Below are 19346 nucleotides of genomic sequence, written 5' to 3'. Positions count from 1 at the left end.
TCAGTGACCAATGACAGAGCGGGATTTACCGTGGTCTGATAGCACGTCAACCATCAGAAGCCTGCGTGTCATTTGAATAAACCGCGCCCCCTGTCTTTATAAAGGAAACAGGAGCAATGGAGAGTCTGATTCGTCAGGCGGTTACTATTTATGAGTTTACATTAATACTGTAATTAAAAGCAGCGATAGAAATAAGCTCAACTTAAATCTTAAAATATTTACTTATGCGAAAATCAAATTTTCTGTTAATATGTGGAACTTTTGTCATTTAATTATTGAATTCTAACCATTTTCTGAATTCTATTTTAATAAAATATTTAAATGATAAAAACGCATATATTTAAATAAGTATTTTTAAAGAAACTAATGCTTGTAAAACCTAAAATAATATAAAACTTGTATTTAACATTTAAATGTGTTCTTTTTTTGCAGTATTCAACAGTTAATAAAGGACTGAACAACAAGCTTGTATATATACATGAAGAATAAAAAAGGCAAAAAAAAGGGTCTAAAATATAAGAGCGGTAGAGTTTATCCTGTCACCTCACCATTTGGCTGCTTTGTGTTGCGTGTAAATACCGTTTCGCACATTTACTCGCTTGTAAAGCATCGGTGCTACATCAGCACAATAACTCACCCAGTCACAGGTACCGTAAGTCTACAAATCTGCAGTGTGAGAAGTTCATTTGAGCAGCCTTCCCATTCATAATTAGCTGTGTTCCCTCACAACGTCCAGCTCATCCTAACCTGCCATGCAGCCTCCTCATTTAAACCTTAGTGGATATAGTGCTCAGGTTCAACTGCAAGTAAATTAGAAACATCTAACTGCAATGTTGTGGTACACTTGACTCCAGATTTTTTTTTTTGAATTATTTGTTTATTATTTTTATTTATTCGTTCATCTTCTTTACTGTTTTATCCCTTTCAGGGTCATTGGACTGCTGGAGCCTATCCCGGCTACTTGTGGGCAAAGGCAGGGGACACCCTGGACGGGTCGCCAGTCTGTCGCCATCACACACCCATGTACACTCACACCTAGGTACCATTTAGAGTCACCAATTAACCTATGAAGCAGTGGGAGGAAGCTGGAGTCCCCTGGGAGAACACAGAAAGGTCCTCCATTGATGTTCTGTTTTAGGTCTCCCAGCCGGGGGCCTTCTTGATGTGAGGCAAAAGCCTTTAGAAATAGAACATTAGAAGACAGGTTTAAGGTGTTTTATATCAAAAAACAGAAATAAATCAGCATACATTCAAGTCATTTTACATACTTTTTATTATTTAGTGCATATTGTGCTTAAAATACTTTTGTTCCATTATGTGGAGAAATGGTAACAAAAAACACTTAACGGTAAATGCCAGTTGGTAAACAGAATTAAATCAGTCATTTGAAAAATACATAATCGTTAATGTAGGAAAACTAAAGAAGTGCATGTTTATCTGTTAGGAAACATAAGAATAATAAATTTTAAAAATAATTTCCTGGTTCTAGATGGTCCAAACCAGAGGTAGGAACAGAAGTCCAAAGCTCCTGTTTGGGCTATATAATAAATGTTAGACAGTGTAGTACAAACACCCACTGTCATCTGTGAGTGCAAATAATCAAGTGTTTATTTTTCCTTGAGTTTATTTTCATGACATGATTACACATAATATTGATCATATTTGTATTTATCTAAATAGCAAACCAAAATCTCTTCAGATTATAGTTTTTTTGGGGTACAAATTCTGTTTGTTTCAAGCAAACAGCTTCTAGTGAATCACTTCAACTTACTAACAATTTGAAAACTTAAAAGTGAGAGAAAGCCACTGCATGTACTTATCATATGTACACAAGAAATGAATATGATTCCACTGCATAAAATTGGACTCCTAGCTTGAATTTATTTGTTCCAGTAGACTTCATAGGATGATTTCTCAGAGTAGTTGGTTCCTGCTGTTCCTGTACAACTTCTGACTTTTTCCTTCACCACCTTCACAACCAGACCTCCAGCCAGGGCGAAGCCTGCTGCAGCTTTTCCAATCTCAGCCACTGCGTTCAAAAGGCGAGAAGTTGTAGCTACTCTGCATCCTTGTAGCTCACTGCCAGTCCTAGCAACCACCGGAACATTTGCAGCTAAATCCTGAGCCACAGCAAAGGTGCCCTGATGAGTCCCTGCAGATATGGTTCCAGCAGAGCCTGCTGCATGTTCTGCCACAGCTGAAGTTAGCTGAGCTGCAGCTGCAGAGCCGGCATCTGCTGCTCCGACAGCTGCAGTTTCAGCTCCACTGAGAGCTGCAGCACTAAAGCTGCTTCCCTCCAGAGCTGCACCTAAAGCTGCACCAGCTCCCAAGGTGCAACCTAAACCTGCTGCAACCCCCACAGCAGACGCTCCTACTAAACTGACTTGCTGAAGGGCATCTAGGGCGCCCTCCTGAGGGCCGAGAGCCTCAGTACCAGCAACAGCTCCGATGGACCCGCCCACAACCACACCTGTAGCTGCACCTAACGCCACAGCAGTTTTTCCTGAGGCTGCAGCCACAATCGCACCAACCGCTTTCCCAATACCCGTACCTCCTGCAACCGACATTCCAGCAAGCTGACTGGCAGCAAAACCAACAGAACTGCCCACAAGAGAGACTCCAGCTGCAGCAGCTAACGGCACGGCAGCTCCAAATGCAGCCCCCACTGCCATGCCTGTGGCCCCAGAGGCCACCAGGATCTTAATTTTCTCCAGCACCTTTGGAGAAAGAGCCGCTTCCCTTCTGATGCGACCCAAGGATGAACGAAGAGTCCGCCGCTGGCTGACCGACCTGCTCCCACCCTGATGTCGGCCTCTAACATTTCCTCTCAGAGGAGAAAAGGGGTTATCTCTTCTTTCTTCTGTCCACCTTTCCACCCTAAAACCAGATTCCTCTCTATGATTTGGCTCCAAATCTTGTTTTCTTCGTTTTGGTAGTGTATTCTCGTCCTGATCTGAATCATCTGCAGGCCCTCGCTCCTTTAGCAATTTCGTCTGCTCGTCTCTGATGGCAGCCTCTGCCTCTAAAAACATCTCATTACTATAAAACCCTCTGTTACTCTGCTTAACCAATTTTTCCACTTTCAACAGTAGTTTCTGTATTTGCACTGAGTTGTTGGTATCTTTGTTGTTGAAGACATGGTATCTTCCTCCACACCTTGCAATCAGAGCTTTGAGGCCAGCTGGTGCAGTCTCCAGATAATCTTCAATCGTCATGTTTTCCAGGTCATCCCCTCTAGTGAAAAGGATGATGGTGTGATGAAGAACAGCAGCTTCTCCAAAGATCTTGATCAACTGGCAAACAGCCTGGTCCTCACAGTCTGTATATCGTCCTACTGGCACAACCAGGAGGAAAGCATGAGGACCAGGCGCAGAGATGGAAATACACTTGGCTATTTCTGCATGAGTCTCCTCCTCAGTGAGGTGAGTGTCTCCAAAACCAGGCATGTCCACCACTGTAATTCTCCTCTTACTTTCCTTTTTGGCAGCCAGTCCATCTTCCTCTGTGTCCTCTTCTACCATGACCTCAGCGCTACCAAGCTCACAGATCCGTGTGACAGAGCTGGCGCTGATCTGCGACAGGAACTGCTTGCGGCCCAGGATGGTGTTCCCAGACGCGCTTTTCCCAGATCCAGTCTTCCCAATGAGGACGAGTCTGACTTCCTCATTGCTTAAGGTTTTACCTTCTTCGTCCACCTCCATGTCAACAGGTTCTTCTTTCACTTTCTGTTCACCTGCAGGAAAAACTAGAAGAGACATTTTTATTTTGTAAAATAGTTCATCCATTTTCACAGCTGTCTTATAAAAGCTTAATCCCAACAGAAACAAACACCAGCTATAATACTGACTTAGTTTGTGAAAACAGCTGAAGCATTTCTACACTTTAATTGGAAAAAAATGCAGAAATTTTGTTTTTTTCTTGTTTCAATAACTGCATTACACAAAGTAATACTCCAATAATTACACATATGGAGTACACCATTTAGCTTATCCTGCACTAAAATAACCGAGGCTCTAAATTTGATTGGTAGACTCGTTTTTCTTTTATTTTCATTACAGTGATTTAGTGATTAAGGGAGAGAGAACTTGGTGGGTTTTTCTGGGTTAGCGTCACGCGCCTCTATCTTGTGAACTAGCATAAATGCTGTCCGCGGTTCCGGACGGTTCTGCACACAAAAGTCAAACAATTAGCTTCAAACACGAAGGCCTAAAACACCAACTATTCATTACTTCATTCATAACAACGCTTAACGAGGCCATTCAGTCAAACTTCAGATGTAAAGGTCGAGTTTGAACACATATAATCGTTAGAAATTGCACTAAAAACTTCAGTTATTTAACTAAGTGGGTCAGATACTAACAACATGATAAAAAAAACAGGTACCGGTAGAAGATGAATAAAAACAAAAACTTACCTTCTTCTTTAAAGTTTGAAGGCATTTGTACTTATGGTTAAGGTTTCCATTTCATCCTGGGAGACAAAGGACTAAGGTCAGGGGCTAAACTCTGCTCAGTCTCGAGATGTAAACACTGTTGTGACTGACAGTCTGCTGCCCCCTGCTGGTTCAGGAGTCAAACGTCACGACCCGGAAGCAGTAAAACCTTGCAGTTCCTTAAATGACCACTGGGGGAGTAGCGACAAGGACAAGGCTCTGTTTACTTCACTGTCACAAACAAACAAATACACAAACAAAATAACTTAAGTAATTCCGATTTCAAAAACTTTTTCACGTTTTTTGTTTTTACAGCAGAGTAATAGGGCCACCATAAAAGTAAAACAAAATATGTGAGAGAGAAAAATGACAAAAGGTTTTAATATAAGAGTAGAAAGTCAACAATTTTAGACAGAAAAGTAATACAAATCATAAATTTATGATTTAAAATAAATGACAATTTTCTAAAAAAAAAAGGGATTAAATAGATTTTTATGATTTAAGACATTACAGGATAGTTTTTGTTTACGACTTCTAAGATGTACAACTTCATTCTTAGAATATGGAGATTTTTTTCACAATTAATGACTTTTTTCCTCATAACTTACACATCTTTAGTCTAATACAATTTATTTCGACTTTTTTTCCCATTATATTATAATCTCTTTAATTGTCATTCTTGTAAAATTGGGTTTTCCCTCAATTTAACTTTATTCTTGTAAAATTTCAACTTTTTTCTTCTTTCTTTTTTTGTCATGTTTTTCTGTTTGTACTAGTCAGTTTTTAATTAGAGGTTTGGATTTTTTTAAGGTTTAAACAATTTCGTGTTCCTATACACTTCAGATTAAGTAACATTCAGTCAGCAAATGCAACACCACAACACACTTAAAAAATAGTTTAGGTTAAAGATATCAGAGTTGATTTATTTCGTTTATAGTTCTTACAAAATGGCTTGTTTATTCTGCAGCAATAATATTCCTTCTCTGAATAGACATTTATTTTTAACAGTCATAAATTTACACAAACATTTCAACCATAAAATACATGAAGTCCCAGCAAATGAAAACAAAAATTAAAGGTATTTAGAGGCAACTGCAGGGTTACATACTGCATACAAAAATCCAACACAACAAAATGTTTGTGCCCCTTTGATGAGAACAACAAAGAAATAACATTTATAGGCAAAGTTATATGAGATCCCATCAGAAAAGTCCCTTAATATAATGTTTACTTCATAGCTGAACCTAAACCAGTGGAATGTATGCATTCACACATTTATAAAGCGTATGGGTTTTACACACACACACGCACACACACACTCGCACACTGCATCTAGATCGGACGGTAAATTTTGGATTATCAAAGTTTCAAGTAAACTCCTGATGCCACTGCTGCTAAATAACACCCCAAAGTTCACTTAGATAACCCCCATATGTTCAGAAATGCATTTCCCTCCATGAAATTCTCCGATTCTAAACGACAGCTGATGGTTCAAGTCTCGTTGGACTCTGACTAACCTCCTCAACCCCCCTTTTTTTTGTCACACTGAGGATTTTTCTCCTGTTAACATCGCAGCTCCTGGCTTTTGTTTCAGTGACAGCCGCCTCCGTTTTGCTCGCTGTCCTCCCAATCCTCGGTCTACAAGATTGGCTGCTCCTTGTGGACCGTGCTCTCGCTCCCAGCTCCTGTTCTCCTTTACTCCGCTCCTCAAGAGGAGGAACGCTGCGTTATAGCTCGGAGCGAGAGCGGGAGATGCGAGGACCTTTCCTGATCTCTTTCCTCTTTTCTTCCTTCCTCCTCCTCTTCTCCTCCTCTCTGAGGATTTTTTGGAAAGCTTCAGCGGTGTGAAGGACCTACGCAAAACAAAAGAGATATTTGCTATTTTTATTTGAAAAGCAACCACAGAACGGAGCATTACAGTAAAGTTTCTTTCTTTCTGGTTATTCTCTTACTTACATCATCTCTCTCTGTGCGGTACGGGTTTATAAAGTCTGGGGCTTTCTCCGTTATGCCCAGCTCCTGTGACATCTGAAATATGAACACAAGAAATGAGAGGAGCACGGTGATCTGTGATGCTTTTGGGCAAAGTGGGAAGTTTCTGCAGCTTGAAAATGATTTAAGGATTCAAAAAAACGAAGACTTAACCCTCCTGGTCCACCACGAAAAACCACAGAATAATCCCACTGAAGTTTCATTTAATAATTATAAAGGAGAAGACGTTTATTTAAATTTTTCCCCCATTAAGGTGGAAATTGATGGAGTATTTTAATCTTTTTTGCAGCAGACGTCTATTTTGAAAGTGCATAACCTACAGCCAAACCTCCACCATGCTGCTGCAGTTTTTTCTCTTTGTTGCAGTCTGCTGCTTTATTGCAAGGCTTCCATTTTTTCCCCTCCATCCCCTGCAGTGAAATGTTTCCACTTCAACCTGCTCTGATATTGAATTCTGCTTTTAGCCAGCAATAGACACAAAAATCTGTTCACATCTTTGAGGCAAAAATAAAGAAACAGCTTCATTCCTGACATTTCCCAGATGATGTCATCGTGATTTGGCTCCAGAAGAATCTGCATTTCTGTGCAGCCGGCTCAGAAAGCATGAAAGCGGAAGAAAGTTTTTACGCTCTTACAAGAGTCAGGACGTGCTGGTGGGCTCCTCCTGTGAAGACTCCTGTCTGGTTGCAGAAGTTCAGCCCCCAGCGCAGCAGGCCTCCCCAGTCGGCATTGCGGTCATAATAGTGGTGCACAATACGTGGGAAACGCAGCGCCACATCGCCAAAAAATGCTGTGTTCTCCACTATGTGGGAATAGGCTGCAGAGAGAGCAGAAGCACGTTAGGAAGATGAAAGAAAAAAGATCAGTCGGTTTTGTTAGAGGGACACTAGCTGAATGAAAGTAAACCTGGATACATACCGTAAATTCCGGACTACAAAGCGCACCCGATTATTAGCCGCACCCACCCATTTTCACGTGTTTAACTAATTTTATACATACACAAGCCGCGTCGGGGTACAAGCCGCATGAATTAAGCAAAATTGTCATCCTGACGGTTCACTTCCTGACTCAGAGTGTAAGTGTGCTTTATTAGCACACAGTGGGTGGAGTCATTTTTGCCTCAGGCTCATGTATTTGAGTCTATCTGCATCTGCCAAACAGTATGCACCTCTATTCTGTTCACAAGTTCCTCAGTTATGGTTTTTATTTTATTTTTATTTTTTTTAACTTATTGACAATCTAGGTATCACACATAAAATTACAAACAGTAACCATATAAATCAACATTACATCCCTCAGTTATGATGAGGAAATTTACATCCCCGATCCCCCATTTCCCATGAGTCTTAGGGGCTAAAGGCGGGGCCAACGCCCGGCTCGCCATTCTGTTGTACGTGTTTAAGAATGAGCAAGTAGCAGCAGTGCATGGAGGGGTGAACGGGTAAAGCTCTCCTTCCGCTTGTGTCGCGGCAGCGTTATGGGAGTAACAGGCTGGTTAAAAAACACGCTAGTAAAATAAAGCAGCGACGACTGAAAAGCGCGTGCCTCAGCGCGATACGCGCGCCTCCTCGCGGCGCGTGGGTCAGAAGTTTCCTTCCACAACAAACACTTGCTCCGCGGACGCCTCGAGTAAGCCCTGGCTGCAGCCTGCAGAATGGCTCGACGCCTCCGCGCTCCCGCGCGCTCCTTGTCTCCCCTTCCTATCTATTCCGACAGCTCTGGCCAGCGCGGCTACAGGGAGGAGCGCTTCGTCCCCATTGCGCCGGTGGACGGAGCAAATCGTGTCTGTGCAGAGCAATCGGACTTAATACTGTACGTTTTGTGTATGAGGGGCGGATGCGTTGTTACGTGTGGGAGCCTTCAGACTGCCATCGGCCCCGCAGCTCACACGACACGCAGTCTCCAGCTCACACGGAGGCTGTGAGCGTTTCAATGCAAAACTCTGCTCAGTCCTTAGAAACCGTTAAAACGACCACGTCAATTTGTGTTTCCAGTCGTGTCCCGACAAAATAAAGGCTGATATTATTGCCACATATTTACGTGCAGCCAGCCGAGTCACTATGACTCAGAGGTAAATGCACTCCTGAGCATGCGCTGTTCTCTCCGTCACGCAGCTGACCGGCTTTTCCAAACCCGTTGGTGATTTTTTCACGCTGCTTTTAATTATTGCTTTTATCTTGAAAGCTTCATCATATTGTAGCGGCGATCACGTGCACGTTGGGTCTAATGGCACCAAAGGATTCTGGGATGCGGCTGGACATGCGTGTTTCGTTTTGTTGAACCATGACTGAAGTGTCTAAGACCTGAAGTCAGGTCCATGCTGTTTGGCTGCTTAGAGGTGTGTTGAAAAACAAATGACTTGTGTTTGATGTTAGAGAATTCAAACCATTCACTGTGTCCAAAAATACATACATGGCGGCCGCCAATAAAATCCAATAATTAGCCGCGTCACTGAATAAGCCGCAGGACTGTAAGCGCAGGAAAAAAGTAGCGGCTTGTAGTCCGGAAATTACGGTAAATAAAAATGGACAAAAAAAAAGATCAAATTCTGAGCTCTAAGTAAAGGTGAACAATTACTGTCAATTAATTTGCCCCCAAGAAGAAAGTTTTGCTTTAAGTGCGGCAGATTTTTCGTTTGAGTCCCATTCAGACCATCTAATGATCCATTTCAAAGTGTTCCTAGTGGTCATTTAATTCTGATTTTGCCATTTTAGCTAAAATTAAAAGAACCTGTGTGGTTTTTTTGGACAAAGTTTCTACAGAGCGGCAGTAGGTTTACTAGAAATTCACCTCTGAATTGTAGGTGCATAGTAAGCCTGCCCTCATTTCCCAACAACCCCTCTGTTTACACTCTCTTCTGCTAGCTTACAGCCGCCCAACATCACTGGTGCAACAAAAATGGTGAGGCATACCAGAGCCACCTAGCTGTGCAGTTTTGATCCTGATTTCAGCTCAGACGAGGAAAACAGAGACGTACATGGATCGAGTCTTCTGGATATGGATTCATCAGAATGGAGCAGAGCAGGAAGCTGGTGGCTCGCTGTTGTAAGTTCTACGTCAGACCTACAATCTTTTTCATCTGCTCCTGATTCACTATGATTTGAACGAAGAAATACTCAGAAATACAACTTTATGCTTAGATTTCTTTATACATGTCCTCCATCATCAAAAAAATGCCACAAGAACATGTTAAAAAGAATAAAAAACACAATTTCCTCTTAAAGAAATTGGTTTTATTTCTGTCTTAGTTTTTGTTTTTTCCCCTCTAAAAAGGTGTCTACAGATTTGAGAAACTTCATTACAAGACTTTTTAAAATCACACTAAGTTCAAGTTTGAGGATCGCGCTAAAAACAAATATATATTTAATAAAGACTTAGCTTTTCAAGGCATCAGTTTGAGTTAAATTACTCCCTAGATGTGTTAAGAATCTGCAGCTACACTGAAACCATCTGAGAAAATCCAGTTTCTGCAAAGGCAGCATCACTTTCATTCTGTTTTAAGACACCAAGGACTACAAAACATGTTCTTTTAACAGAAAATATTCAAGTATGTGCTTTATTTTAAGATCCTGATGCGTTTTCCCCCCAAAAAGGACGTGTCTGGATGTGTTTAAAAGCTGAAAAATGCAGAGGAGAGGCGCTGGATGGAAATGTTTAAACCTCCAGACACATTTTTGTCTTTTTTTCCTACAAACATTGAAAAATTCCTCTGTCTCTTGGCTCCAAGTCATGTTCGCTCTGAATTCCTAGTTTCTCATCGACTAATGCTGGAATGAGCATTTTTCCTCATTTTCTTTGTTACTTTCGGGCAGGTATAACTCGTGCTCTTTCAAGGCTGGTCAGCCTTCCAGCTAATTCCAAATCCAATAATAATAATTCTGCTCTGAACACACGGCAATATTTTTCCCTGACTGCACCAGTTCTGGTTGATGGTTACATTCAAGTGTTTCTCTCAAATTACAGGAAGATCTTTTCATTGACATTCCTATTCAATGATTTTAAGGAGTTCCTCTCTGTAAAATGAATGAATGAACCTTAATGGTTTCCAGCACCTGTCAGGAACTGTAAAGAAATCACAAATTTACCTTGGAAAAACGTGTGTCTTTTTATCCCAAAAGAAAAACTATTTCAGAAAAAAAAGGTTGTTTTCTGCAAACAAAGGAGGAAGTTAGTTGATCAGTCATCAGGTTAAAAAAAAGAAAACTAATTTCAAATAATTTTAGCAGCTTTCAAACCTTTAAACAGAAAAACTGGAGCATCTCTCCCTGTTTGTAAACATCTGCCATTCAAGCTCATGTCTGAGGGCCGCCATGGCCGAGCGAGCTCCAGAATAAATGAAGAGAGAGAGTTCCAATAATGCCAAAGGATTGACCTGGAACATTCACTGTTAATCTCTGACTGCTTGGCAGCGGTGACGTCCTAAATCACAAATCAAAACGCCCACAGCCCCTCGCAGATCAAGCATGACTCAGGATCCAAACTAGACTAAGACTCTCTGAGTCTACACCCTCACTTTGGAGAGCTGATGGACGGGGTGGCAGCAGAAATAAACATTTCAAGGAATCCTTCATGTGTTTCCACCACAGAGGGTAGAAACCTGCAGTTTAGAGAGGAGGGATTACACGGCAGCATCAAAATACTAATCTCTGTTCTGAGGAGTTCTGTTCACTGCTGGGTGATTGTTGAAGACCACTCAAATGAAAAAAGGAGTTTTTAACATGTTCCTGTGGCAGTTTGCAGACAATGGATGACGTGTGTAAAAAAAAATTAAGCCCAGAATTGCATTTCTGAGTATTTCTTGATTCTAATTGTTGTAGATCAGGAGCAGACGAAACAATGCTGTTTGGAAAGATGGAGCAATGACGTAGGTGCTACAATGCCTCCAGTTGTAGACGGCTAGATCCATGTTCAAGATATTTTTAGGACTATTAGTCGCTTCGGAGCATAAGTCACACTTTTGGGAGAAATTGATTTAACAAAATATGAAAAGAAAAGCAGACATTTAAATCATATTTTGGAATAAATAACAATAATAGACTGAATATAAACACTACTGTAACATACTGATGCTAGTTTAACTTCATGAAACATGAATCTAGTAAATTAGAGCAGCTTGTGAAGAGTTATTCAGACAACTGTAGCATAAAGAACATGCTAACGTGTTAACTCAACTCTTTATATCACTTTAAAGCACTAAATCGGTTGAATTCTTCATCCTCTGCGTCACTTTGGAACAAGCCTGGCGTAAGACTGAGCGCCGCTTCTTCTTCTGTGTTGCTGTCAGTAGTAAATACTGAAACACACGCCTACAGTGCCTTCTAGTGGTTGTTGCTATTTATTTCTAAATATCACATGAAAGTCACACCCCGGCCAAACGTCACCACAAAAAACCCCAGTGACTTATACTCTGAAAAATACACAAAGTCTCTGTTTTCCTCGTCTGAGCTGGCATCTGTAAAGCTCCAACATTGCTCGCTATTTTTGTTGCATCGGTAATGTTAGGTTGGGGTTGTGAGGGGCTTTAAGCTAATCAGAGTCTAAACAGAGAGCTCCCAGCAATGGGGAGAAGTGGAGGCAGGGATGCTCAATGCCGATGGTCGCGCCCACAACTCAGAGTTGAATTTCTAATGAACTCCTGCCACTGAAGCTAGCCATTGGCTAAACACACCTGATCCAGTAATCAACAGCAGATAAGGCAGGGTTTCTGGAAAACTAGCAGGAGGCCGGCCCTCGAGGCCTAGATTTAGGCATCCCTGTCCTAGAAAATGACGGTTGTTTTTTTATTTTGGCTGAAAACAGCATAACCGTCATTAAAAGACCATCTGGAACCCTTTTATAATAGATAAAAAGACAATCAGTGGGTCTTTAATGAGCTTTGACAGGAAGTCAGACCTTCTTTGATTTTGTCGTCCATGGGGAAGGGATCGTTAGGCTTCAAGTTGGCCGCCACCAGGACCTGTCTGGAGTCTTCCAACACCTGGAAAAAAAGAGAGAAGAATTCAATTTAGAAACCTTTTAGGCCGCAACTTGATCTTCATCACTCCCGTGGCCATGTTTTATAGAGCTCTTTAGGAGCCCGGACTGAGATTACAGTCGGCGAGGCAACAGTAAAGCCCGTCATCGATGCACACAGAGTGGAACAGAAGTGCTGACAATGTTCTCCTGCCAGCGAAGCTTGCTTATGTTAGGTGTCCTTGTGAGGTATGTAAATGCACAGATAACTGTCCACCGGCAGAGTAAATCAAAGCCCGACCTGCTGAATGGCATTCAAATAAAAACCACCGCAGTGGTGGGTTTGAAGATGCAAACCATTTATTCTTTAACGCAGAAAGGTTGTGAACTAAAATAAAGCTTGGGCCTCTTCTGCGCTCCGCTTTCACTGAGGCTGTGAGGCGGCACGCACCTTGAAAAGGCCTTTGAGCATGATGTCTATGATCTTGTATTGCTGGTTGATGTCATTCAGCTCCACCAGGTTCTTGAGAGCGTTCAGCTGGTCCTTCCTCTTCGTCTCAAACAGACGCTTGTCTGGCGGGAAACGCTCAGGAAGATAAGCAACAACATTTCTCGCTAAGTCGGGCTCAGAAACACGTCAGGGAGGATACAGATCTCCAGGTTGGAGTCGTGGCGCGGCCGCTGCGGGTCCGAGTCTGCGGCGCCGAGGGCGGCAGCGCCGAGAAGCAGCATCACTGCGCTCACACTCCACATGGTCACCAGGGGGAGGCAGAGAGGCACCGCTCTGAACACAAATGAACCATAAGAATATGATTATAGAGATGTACGGTTTCGTTTCTTAAGCACTCCTGGAAGCAGACGTCCTTAAAGAGAACCGTTACGCTCGTCGTGCGTTTTACCTCAGAGAGATTTCTGAATCATGACAGTTTTTTTACTCTCAAAGCTTTAAGACATTCTTTCCCCTGATCCTCAACCATAACCATCAGAAATGCGCAACAGAGAGACATTACAGGAATAAAAAGTCAATATGGCAGAACGGGGGGGGGGGGGGGGGGCAGCAGCAGGCATTCAAAGAGGGTCTCCTTATGTCCTTAAACACACCTGATGTCTGGCACTTGCTTAATCCCTGGAGGAACTTCTACAATCTGTACCCGGCTGTCGCTCTGCTGTCTTATCAGTCTTCTCCGTTACATCTTCCTTCTCCTCTGAGGCGTTTCCCACATCAGAAAGTGCTAAACAGAGGAACTAACAAATGAAATTTTGATGAGACATAAGAACCCTTCAATAAAGCATTAGTGTGTCGGTGGTGATGCACGAAACAATGGATATGAGATGTAATTTACAGGATGGATGTATAATTTAGCGATGCCTCGTCAATGGGATTCTCAGGAGGGATGAGGTGGGTTTGAACGAAGGGTAAGAGCCATGAGAGGGAAGGAAAGGAAAGGGAAGTTAAGGCTTTTAGATGTGTTGCAGGGGTGGAGTTAGGAGGTAAAACCCTGTGGGAAAACAACAGCTTTCCCAGTAAATATTTCATCCACCTTCGCACTGAAACTGGAAGGCACAGACAGGAGTAAAATGAGGAAGAGACTTGATTTCTGTGCTAAATGAAGGAATCTGTTCGTGCCTGGGCGGCACTTCTGTCATTTGAAGTGGTCGGAAGTGAACAAATGTCTGGGGCTGAGTGCTAATCTACGTTGAGTGATTCCCCTAAAGAGTGGGACTTGAATCGGTTGGGGGAGAAGCATGCGCTCCTGGACGTTCAGCATCCCTCTTCACCCCACAGTTCAAAAGCAGAACTCAGTGGCTGCCTGGCAGCTCGGACTTCACATAAAAACATCATTTATAGACGTAAAAGCCCAGACAATTTTTTTATAAAGTATTTGATCAGAAACAAGTTTGGCTGAATGACGACAGGATCTGAGAAGGATTTTCTGTAAAATTTGACACGGACAACCCTTGAGGTGTCCTTTTTCTGCCCAGCAGCTTTGCTCTTCCTGAGGCAGGAGGGTGTTTGAAGCTCCTAAGCAGGTAGGCATGTAGCTCCTCCAGACATTTGTGAGCAAAAAAGCTCTTTGAACAGCTTAACACATCCTGCAGCTGTTTGACAGTGAAAGAGAAAAGGCTTGAGACTTGATCTTTTGTTTGACAAGGCCAGAAGAAGTTTTTCTAAACGTTCTTCGCTCATGATGGTCAGCATTTAAGGTGGATCCAGATTTGGTCTGCTGTGTTGTGGAGAACTAGAGCAGCATGATGAAGTCACGGCAAGCCCACACGAATCTCTCTGCTGCAGGTCTTTTCTAACAATAGTCTCAGAGCAGAGATGCTGAAGCCTGGTGTCCTGTGTGGCGGATCCACATTCCTGCTTTGTCAGGAAACAATCCAGCATCTAATCAGCTGTGATTGGATCGCCTGATTTGAACTCTGAGCACACAAATGGCTTCGAATCATAACAGCCTTAAAATGAGAAGGATGATAATGTGAGGCTGATGATGGCTAGGCGTGCATTTCAGAAGAGGTGGAGGTAGTTTTCTCTTTTAGGGAGCATGGAAACGTAAGACGTTCATCCATCAGACGGGCAGCTGGATGTGCAGCAGGAGGGGGGGGGGGGGGGGAATCCTGTTTCCCTTCAGGCTGCAAGCCTGCTGAGGAAGACTTGAATCTGAAGGACTGACACTTCACATCTCCATCATCCAAAGGGCTCATCCTCCGCTCCATCCATTCATGCAAAGTCAGATTAACCAACATGCTTCATGTTTCACTGCTGTGTCTGAGCAGAATTATGTGGACTATTAATTACAGCCTGCTTAATTAATGTCATGCCTCCCCGCCTGACCCTGGTTTATTTTAATCACATCACTGATTAGGGGGGGGGGGGGGTATCTTTATAAAGCTTTATTTTTTAAGAGAAAAAGTGATGCATAATCACAAATCTAGCATAAAACATATTGTAAATAAATATAAATAAATAAATAATAACAGGATTTCCTAACAGCTTTTAAAAATGAGTCAAAGTATTTCTTTCGCATTCAGATGAAACACCAGCAGACAGATTCAAGCGATGGACAGCGGAGCCAGAGCTTTACTCACCGACTGAGTGGTAGCGACGCAGCAGCAGCGGTTGGCGGGCAGCGTTTGCTCCGGAGCACCGCGCGCGCGCGCTGCCTGATCTCTCCGGACCCTTCAGTCACACGGGGCGCACGCAATCTGGCCGTCTAGCTCGTCAGGTGACGGCGGCGGACGGGGTTCATTCACATGCGGCTCTGGCTGCTCCGCTCCACCAGCGCCACGATCGCACCGGCTGGTTTCTCTTGGACGAATGACAGCGAGCGGGCGCTAAACGCGGAGGAGGACGTGGTTTCTACACGGCGGACTTTCACAGGGACACCGCCCGTGACTCCAATTTTTCACGTGCCTCTTTACCAAACTACAAGACTTGAACCAGTTTAAATATGCTTACTTAAAAATAAATATGTAGACAACATCGTATGCATGTGAATTCAATGAATAATACAAGGACTTGTTCAGAGCTGAAGCTGAAATTTATTTATAAACTGCTCTGTTTTAGCCACGTCAGTCTTAAGATGAGGATATTTTATGGATGAAAAGTTCAGATAAAAAAATATGATGGTACCAAAACACTGTAAAGCACAGTTTACTTATAGGTATGGCCTTAAAAAAATGTATCCAATAAATTCTGAACACTATAACTCATTAACAAAAACACGCAACTGGAGTTTTACTTTGAAAATTAAAATTCCATTTCCTGCATCCATCAAATCTGCAAACAAAAGCTAATTTTTAACTGAAGTCTGCGTATCTGTAACTAAACATTATGTATTATTTAAGCAGAACAAAGAGAGTGAACATGGAAACAATACAATAATAAAAAAATAATAAAAAAGTGTCCAATACAAAGCAAATAATCATTCTGAAACTACAAGCTTGAGTCTGCAGTCAGAGAGAAGTCAGCCATGCAGACGAGGACATCTCCAACATAACTGTAAACCAGAATGAAGGAATACTTTAGTCATTTGAAATAAGTAACTAAATTACATTTTAAATACAAATAACTGCAAGTCTTTATCATCACAAAATGTGCACAAATACATCATACTTCTTGTCTTAGTTATTAAAAGTATGCTGTCTATGAGGCTGGATTGACATAGAAAAACAAAAGATGAATTCATACTTGTGCTGTCCAGGTGAGTCAAAAAAAGATGTACTTTTAGTGTATGGCAGAGCATATTCTGTTCAGCACACTGTCAGTAAAAGCAACAACAGATATCTATTAAGCTGCCAGAAAAAAATCAATGGCAGCGCGCTGCTGATGTTTGATGGGTATCCTGCACGCTGCGCTGACACACCACATGTACTGTAAGTATTGACCCTTTTGGTATATGTCATTACCTGCAGAGAAGCTGCAGGCTCACATCAAGTCATTTTGGTCTAAGTGTGCATATTTTGCATGAAGGATGTTGTTTATCAGAGTACTTTGGGGATATTAGGGAAGAGTTTGTTTAAATTCAAGTGATGGATACACAGTGCTGCTTGGCGGGGTGAAGTCAGGGCTCTCATCTGTCGTCTGCCGTTCCAGCGCCTCCATCATTCTCCTCACTCTGAGCTTATACTCCTCTGTGGTTGGCAAAGCAGTCATCTGGATCTGAATACAAAACTGACACTTAATGTTTGGTGTTAAATGGCCATTAAGAATATCTATATCTTTACTTTTGCTTAAGCTGATTCGCTATGGCAACCCCTGAAGGGATATGCCGAAAGGTGACTAACACTAACAGCCATTTCACAACAGAGGTCATGACAGGCGTCTGAACCTTGAAACAATACAAAGACAAATGTCAAAACAAAGCAAAAAATGTAAAGATTTTGAGACAGAATTCAGTCCAAATTTGTTCAACTAGGTCTAAATGTCAGTCACAATGCTTTTCTTACTGAAGTTTAAGTTGTAGGTTTCAGTGTAAACCTTTGAATCGAGGATGAATTTGGTTGGAGTTTTTACTTCACCCAGGAGGAGGAAAGCTCAGGCTGAATCAGAGCAGGTCTGATCATCCGCTGCGACCACTCGGGGTCAGAAAAGAGCAGAAAAAGACGCAAAAACCCTGGAACATGTTATTGGACCAAAAAAAGATCTGTTTATAAGTGAAACGATGACATTAAGTCTTTTTCAAACCATCAACAATATGGAGTAACAGGATTCTGCTCGGTGAAAAATGACGCTTCAGGCATGAAGGGCTCGTTGAGTGGAATTTGGTTCCCCCAATTCAACAATAATTGTAAATAACATCTGGACAGCCCACATTTAATCCATACATCCATTTTCCAACCCTCGTAATCCATTTCAGGGTCATGGAGTTGCTGGAGCCTATCACAGCCACTGTCTGGTGAAAGTGTGGTACACCCTGGATGGTCCATTAGTCCATTGCAAGACCACACAGAAACACACAACCACATATTTGATCTCTGATTAAAGAACAAAACAGCTGTTACAAAAACAAACAAACAAACAAAAACAAAAAAAATCACCCCAGTTCTTGCATTAATAAATAAAGCAACAAACACCAAAAAGCATATAAAATCAGAATGCGTGGAGTTCATTTCAGATGCAATGGTGGACTTTTAAACATGGGAGTCAAACATTGACTGTATAAGAGAACTGGACTGAGTGAGTGTGACGTCACCCACAGAAAATGACTTACTTTCATGTCCAACCAAATTCAGTCAATTCAGTCACCACTTTTTCACAACGCGGACGCCACCATGTTGGAATTAGACGTCGTCCGTAAACAGTGATTGGTTCCAGCTGGTCTGAGTCATCGTTTCTATGCCAACCGCTCTTACCAATCAAGAATGAACTTTTTGGAAGTCCACACCCCTAGCATTTGAAAGCGGGCCATACGGAATCTGTCGAACGATTCGAACGTTCAACATGGGGCCAACAGGAATGTGAGGGGGGAGGGGTCACTCAGTCCAGTTCTCATTTACAGTCAGTGGAGCCAATAAGGAATTAGTCCCTTCTGCCTCCAGTGGTGCTTGGAGGTAACTGCTATATTTAATGCACTAGAATTCTGGCACAGAAGGAGGGACTTGGTTACTTAAAGCTTAAACGGTTAGTAAAATTGAGTTAGAGCTACACTGAATAATCTTTTTATATGTAATAAAAAGTGCAAAGCCAAAATAGGACTTGGCCTACTACAGAGCCCTGTGGGACACCATGACTGACTCTAATGTTTATGAGGAAGATTTTTCATTTACATGAACAGAATAACTGCATTAAATGAGAGCAGTTCCTGTCATACCAATTAACGTTCCAATCTGTATTTCGATTTATCATCATTTTAAAACTCAATGGGGCAGCTTTATCACAAATATAGATTTTGTAAAGGTCCATCTGATTTAATAAGCATATAATGAAGAAAAATAGATCCAGATAGATGGCTTCAATTCTGCAGGAGGAAAGCAAAAGAATTACAGTGAAGTTTTTAGAAAACATAATGTATGATTGGAATGAAAAGAGAGAAAATTACAATATTCAAGTCTTTTCAGTTTAGTTAATGAACAAACCCGAATATCTGTGTGATATAGCACATTAAAAAATATTAAAGCTGTGTCCCGCTGACATCATGAAGTCCCAACCTGCTTTAAAAATAGAGCTCCAACACTGATCAGTAATTGAAAGGAGCAGTGGGGGAGACGGGGGACAACGGGGTTATTGTGACGAGAACAATTTGTGTTTAATGAAAGAGGTAGGGAAGAAAAGAAGGGAACAGCAAAGATTAAAATATAGTCAAATCTATGCAAGAATAATAAAGTGCTGGGTTACAGAGCCTGCCGGTCAAGGACAAGCAATTATAAGTCTGCCAGCTTTAGAAAACTCGACGGGTCAAGTGTGCATATAGGAGCTTCGCCCCCACTAACCGTGAATGTGGCTGCAGGATACAGAGCTGGAATGAGA

At 42.0% G+C, this 19346-nt stretch overlaps 3 protein-coding genes across 9 annotated transcripts in view; all 3 read right to left on the bottom strand.

Annotated features, from left to right (window-relative positions):
- Positions 1 to 1047: 1047 nt before the first annotated feature.
- Positions 1048 to 4560, bottom strand: LOC101155604 (GTPase IMAP family member 4). Of its 3 annotated transcripts, XM_020705456.2 has the most exons (3): positions 4415 to 4560; positions 3157 to 3745; positions 1048 to 1177 (listed from the first exon to the last, which is right to left on the bottom strand). In XM_020705456.2, the coding sequence occupies exons 1-3, from the start codon at positions 4437 to 4439 to the stop codon at positions 1135 to 1137; spliced, it is 657 nt and encodes a 218-aa protein (XP_020561115.1). In that variant the 5' UTR covers positions 4440 to 4560; the 3' UTR covers positions 1048 to 1134. The 3 variants fall into 3 exon arrangements, with proteins under 3 accessions (XP_020561115.1, XP_011476817.1, XP_011476816.1); XM_011478515.3 differs by lacking the exon at positions 1048 to 1177 and having other exon boundaries at positions 1256 to 3733; positions 4415 to 4559; XM_011478514.3 differs by lacking the exon at positions 1048 to 1177 and having other exon boundaries at positions 1256 to 3745; positions 4415 to 4558.
- A 1708-nt stretch (positions 4561 to 6268) lies between these two features.
- Positions 6269 to 13129, bottom strand: ccdc134 (coiled-coil domain containing 134). The gene is made up of 6 exons (XM_023957946.1): positions 13027 to 13129; positions 12828 to 12949; positions 12317 to 12401; positions 7060 to 7241; positions 6385 to 6460; positions 6269 to 6285 (listed from the first exon to the last, which is right to left on the bottom strand). The coding sequence occupies exons 1-6, from the start codon at positions 13127 to 13129 to the stop codon at positions 6269 to 6271; spliced, it is 585 nt and encodes a 194-aa protein (XP_023813714.1).
- Positions 13130 to 13477: 348 nt separating this feature from the next.
- Positions 13478 to 19346, bottom strand: part of mei1 (meiotic double-stranded break formation protein 1) — a 69885-nt gene continuing 64016 nt past the window's right edge. For 3 of the 5 annotated variants that reach the window (XM_023957961.1, XM_023957960.1, XM_023957962.1), the window contains 3 exons: positions 16918 to 17039; positions 15467 to 16377; positions 13478 to 13621 (listed from right to left, as the gene is read on the bottom strand). In XM_023957961.1, coding sequence (XP_023813729.1) covers positions 16314 to 16377; positions 16918 to 17039 — 186 coding nt within the window. In that variant the 3' untranslated portion in view covers positions 13478 to 13621; positions 15467 to 16313. Of the gene's footprint in view, positions 13622 to 15466; positions 16378 to 16917; positions 17040 to 19309; positions 19336 to 19346 lie in introns of those variants that run through there. The other 2 variants (XM_023957964.1, XM_023957963.1) reach the window with 2 other exon arrangements.

Source organism: Oryzias latipes, chromosome 8, assembly GCF_002234675.1.
Source record: "Oryzias latipes chromosome 8, ASM223467v1".
In the NCBI taxonomy this organism is placed as follows: domain Eukaryota; kingdom Metazoa; phylum Chordata; class Actinopteri; order Beloniformes; family Adrianichthyidae; genus Oryzias; species Oryzias latipes.
Note: the sequence above shows the minus strand (reverse complement) of the source record. Positions and strands in the feature narration are given on the sequence as shown.